Here is a 4,090-nt window from a genome sequence, read left to right as displayed (position 1 = left end):
TCAGCCCGGGAGCCATTCAGATCAGTGACCTACACTGGTCACATCAGTTTGTCCTGAGTGGGACGGGGTGGACAGCTCAGGACTTGTGCTCAGGTCAAGAAGGACAAGGAGCTGCCGGAGGGGGACGAGTGGAGCCACAAAGATGGTTTTGGGGTCTGGAGCATCGCCCTCATGAGGGGAGACTGCGGGAGCTGGGCCTGGTTATTCTGGAGGAGGGAAGGCTGAGAGGGGATCCCATCAATCCATAAAACATCTCTCAGGGGTGTCAGAGGATGGTGCCAGGCTTTGTCAGTGACAAGACGAGGAGCAATGGCCATAAAATAAACGACAATGACTTCCACCTCCACATGAGGGAGAACTTCTTTCCATGAGGGTGGCAGAGCCCTGGAACAGCTGCCCAGGGAGGGCTGGAGTCTCCCTCTGTGGGGACATCCCAAACCCACCTGGACGTGTTTCTGTGTCACTTGCTCCAGGTGACCCTGTTGGGCAGGAGGTTGGACTGGATGATCTCCAACCCTAACTGCTCTGGGGATTCTTTGACCGCTTCAGAGCCCTTCCCAGGGATCCGTTACGCCGGGAAGGAGCCGAGGGGCCGTGGCCGAGGGGTCGCTGCCGGGGGCTGAGGCGGCTGTGCCCTCACGGCCCGGCCCGGCCCCACCGCCGGCCCTGAGGGAGCTGCGGCCGTGAGGGCAGCCGAGATCTCGCGAGATGCCGGCAACGGCAACAGCGGCAAAGGCCGACACCTCGCGAGAGCGCGGCTCACACGCCCGCTCACCCCCGCGCGCGCCGGAGCAGCCGCGCTCTCCCATTGGCCCGGCTCCCGCGCGCGCGCCGACCCTCCGCCAATCAGCGGGCGGCGGACGGAGAACCTGCGCCGCGCGCGCCTGGCCCCGCCCACCCCCGCGCGCCCCGCCCGCCTTTCCTCCCCGCCCACCCCCGGCCCGGCTGAGGGGCCGCGCGGTGCACGCCGGGACGGCAGCGCGCGCCGCGGCCGGGAGGAGGCGGAGGAGCCAAGATGGACGCCGGGTTCTTCCGCGTAAGTGCCGGCCCGGGGGGCCCCGAGGACGGGCGGGCGGCGCGGCGGCCCCGCCGGGCCACGGGGACGCCCGCCCGGCCCCGCCGCAGGCCCGCGCTGGAGCCGCGCTGCCCCGCGCGGCGCCGCCGTGCCCCCCCGCCCCCGCCCTGCGCAGGCTCCTCGCCGCGGAGAAAATGGCGGCGGGAAGAGGCCGCGGCGGCGCGGCCCGGGCGGCGGCGGGGGAATCGCGCGGCTCCGGGCCGGGCTCGGCACCGGGGGAAAGCTCCGCGGTGGTTGCCGGGGCTGCGCTCCCCGGGCAGGCCCCGGCGGGGCCCTGAGCGGCCCCGGCCCCGGAGGTGCCGGCCCACGCGGGGCCGTGTCACCGCTGCCAGCCCCGGGCTGCGGGGGGAGAAGGGCCCGAGGGGCTCTGAGGGGCCAGCCCGGGGTTGCGCTGTCCGCGATCTTTAGTATCCGCGTTCACAGCAAATAAACAAGGCTGCCCTGATTTTTATTGAGGGTTTTTTTTGGAGATTTTCAGGTGTAATCGTAGCAAAAAGAAGTTAGGCTGTATTCATACGTTGGGTTTTAATTTTTAATCCTTTGAGTTTCTTCTCTGGTCTTATAGCTGTGCTGCATTTTCTGCAGAGACCGTGAAACCGACCCAGGGTCTATTTCTTTTCTGCTTTTTCTTCCATTAACTGAAATGACCTTATTTTTGGAGTTTCCGTGACAATCTGGAGAACCAATCTAAATTTCAAGGTTCATTCATTTGTTCAGCCCATATTATTTTCATTTCCTGTAGCTAGGTCGCATTTAAACCATGGCAGCACTCGTAACCCTTCCCTTAGTTCAGTTCTCTGTTCATGGACTGACTTGAGAATAATAACTGCAGATGAAATCCACACTTGCTCTAACGCAGTTGTTAAAAGGGTTACAAACCAGGGAGTTGTGATTGACAGCAGGATTACCGGCGTTGAAAACTCGGGATTAGAAATCTAATATTCTTTTAAACTGCCCTGTGGAAGGTGGCATTTTATAAAAACCAAAGCAGCCTGGCACTGAAATGGGGCTGTGAACAGTTTTATTCTGGGTCCACGAGGAACCAAATGTGAAATGACAGAAATGCAACAGAGCAGCAGTTTGGACTCCCCATACCAAGCAACCTCCTATTTATAATTCTGTCAGCTCTTCACATCTCTGTGAAGTTTCAGTACAAACCCTTTTTGTCTTTAAATTCCTGTAGCCCCCTTGCTTGGTGCTGTCTGGTTCCTCTTGCTCCTTGCCACGTGTTATCAACAAGAAACTTCCTTTCCATTTCCCTTCTGAGTTGTGAAATAATTTAAAAAAAAAAAACCAACCAAAGGAACGTTCAGTTGTTGAGTGAACTGGCAATATTGTGGGTTTTTTGTAAGCCACACAGCAAATATTGGGAAGAGTTTTAATCCCTGGAAGTGCCTGGGCCACAGGCAGACTTGAGGATTCCCAGGTTCTGGAACAGCCAGTGGGAATGTCAGGGGATTGCTCCCTTGCAATAACTGATCACTTTGCAATATGTTATGTTGCTAATTCCAGCCCCTTTTCTGACCAAAGTGAACTTGAAATTTAGGGTTTTCTCTTCTTTATTATCATTTAATTCCTTGACAGTTTTTATTTTCGTTTGTACTGAACCTTGTTCTTCCACTTAGAATCACCTGTACAAAATTCCCTGTTTTCCACCAGTCACGTTGGTTTCCAGAATAAATTTCCCAGGCTGTGGGTTTGTCAGCCCCACCCACATCTCCTCTAATTCCTGCCTGGTTCTGTTTATTTCTTTGCCAGGAAATTGTCCAAAACTGGACTTGCAATCCTTTCCCTCCATAATGAATTAACCCACAGCTCCTGCCCATGGAAGTGGAGCCAGTTGGTGAAGTTTTAACAGAGCAGGATCAATAAAATGCATTCTTTGTACTTCTCTGCTCCCTGCTTTGCCTCAGGGAGACTGCCCAAAGGTTTCAGAGGTGTCTCTGGAGGCAAACAGGGCTTTTTGGACCTGGACAGAGGAAAACCACTTTATTTCTTTTACAAAGGAATTAATAAAGCCTTTTCCTGGCTGTTTGAGGCTGCTAACACTCTAATTTGTGGGCAGTGCCGGGAGGGTTATGATTGAGGTGTCACTCTGGGGCTCAGGAGCTGCTCACCCCAAAATCCTCAGCGCTTGGTGAGAGCTGAAATTGAGAAGCACCTGGAAAGGCTTCTTCTGCCTGGAATAAATGACAAAAAACCAGCATTACAGATTGGTTTCTGTGGTGCACTGTGCAGACATGTGGGGAAATAATCCTTAGAGGTGGTTTGAAGGCCCCCCAGGCTGACACTGTTGTTTGCTGTGCTCCAGGGAACCAGCGCAGAGCAGGACAATCGCTTCAGCAACAAGCAGAAGAAGCTGTTGAAGCAGTTGAAGTTTGCAGAATGCTTAGAAAAGAAGGTAAGTGGGATGGGGGAATGGGAATAAAACTCACCAGTCAAAGAGGATTTTCAGTGGGTTCACTGGGTGTCAGGGGGAGCAGGGGAATGTGGGGAATGTCTTCCTTAAAACCATAGGGGAGGATGTTTGGAATGTCCTGGAGCTTCAGATGCAGCAGTGATATCAGTGATCTAATAAATATCATATAAATACCATCATTTCTGTAACATACACCTTCCAAAGGAGTCAGTCTTCCAGCAAACACTGATTAATTTGGAGTTCTGGGCATCCTTAAATGCAGCCCCCCAAACTGTGGGAATCTGGTAGACAGGGGAAGTGGTGAGCCTGGCTCAAGACTTGCTTTATCATTCAGTTTTATTTCATTTAATTTCACCATTTACTTGGGAGTGACCAGTAAATCATACACAGTACAAGTTTCACTTTGGTTTTTCCCTCCTCTTTCCTCTTGCTGGTACTTTATTAGAGTTTACTACACATTTGCAATGTTTTGATTTCTGTTCTCATCTCTAGGTTCTAATTTTAGCTGCTCAGGAGGGGGGAAATCTGTATTAGGGAGAAAATAAAAGGGTATCCAAAGGTGTGCTTTGATCAAACTGTAACCTCTGCTGAACAAC

At 53.4% G+C, this 4,090-nt stretch overlaps 1 protein-coding gene across 5 annotated transcripts in view; it reads left to right on the top strand.

Annotated features, from left to right (window-relative positions):
- The first annotated feature begins 950 nt into the window (after window positions 1-950).
- The window catches only part of SRRM1 (serine and arginine repetitive matrix 1), a 17,874-nt gene continuing 14,734 nt past the window's right edge, over window positions 951-4,090 (top strand). For all 5 annotated transcript variants that reach the window (XM_066204240.1, XM_066204242.1, XM_066204241.1 and 2 more), the window contains exons 1-2: window positions 951-1,036; window positions 3,387-3,476. In XM_066204240.1, the coding sequence (XP_066060337.1) occupies window positions 1,016-1,036; window positions 3,387-3,476 (111 nt within the window). In that variant the 5' untranslated portion in view covers window positions 951-1,015. The remainder of the gene's footprint in view (window positions 1,037-3,386; window positions 3,477-4,090) is intronic.

The sequence above is a fragment of the Chamaea fasciata genome, unplaced genomic scaffold (genome assembly GCF_029207755.1).
Source record: "Chamaea fasciata isolate MVZ Bird 193981 ecotype frontalis unplaced genomic scaffold, bChaFas1.0.hap1 SCAF_26, whole genome shotgun sequence".
NCBI classification, from domain to species: domain Eukaryota; kingdom Metazoa; phylum Chordata; class Aves; order Passeriformes; family Sylviidae; genus Chamaea; species Chamaea fasciata.
Note: the sequence above shows the minus strand (reverse complement) of the source record. Positions and strands in the feature narration are given on the sequence as shown.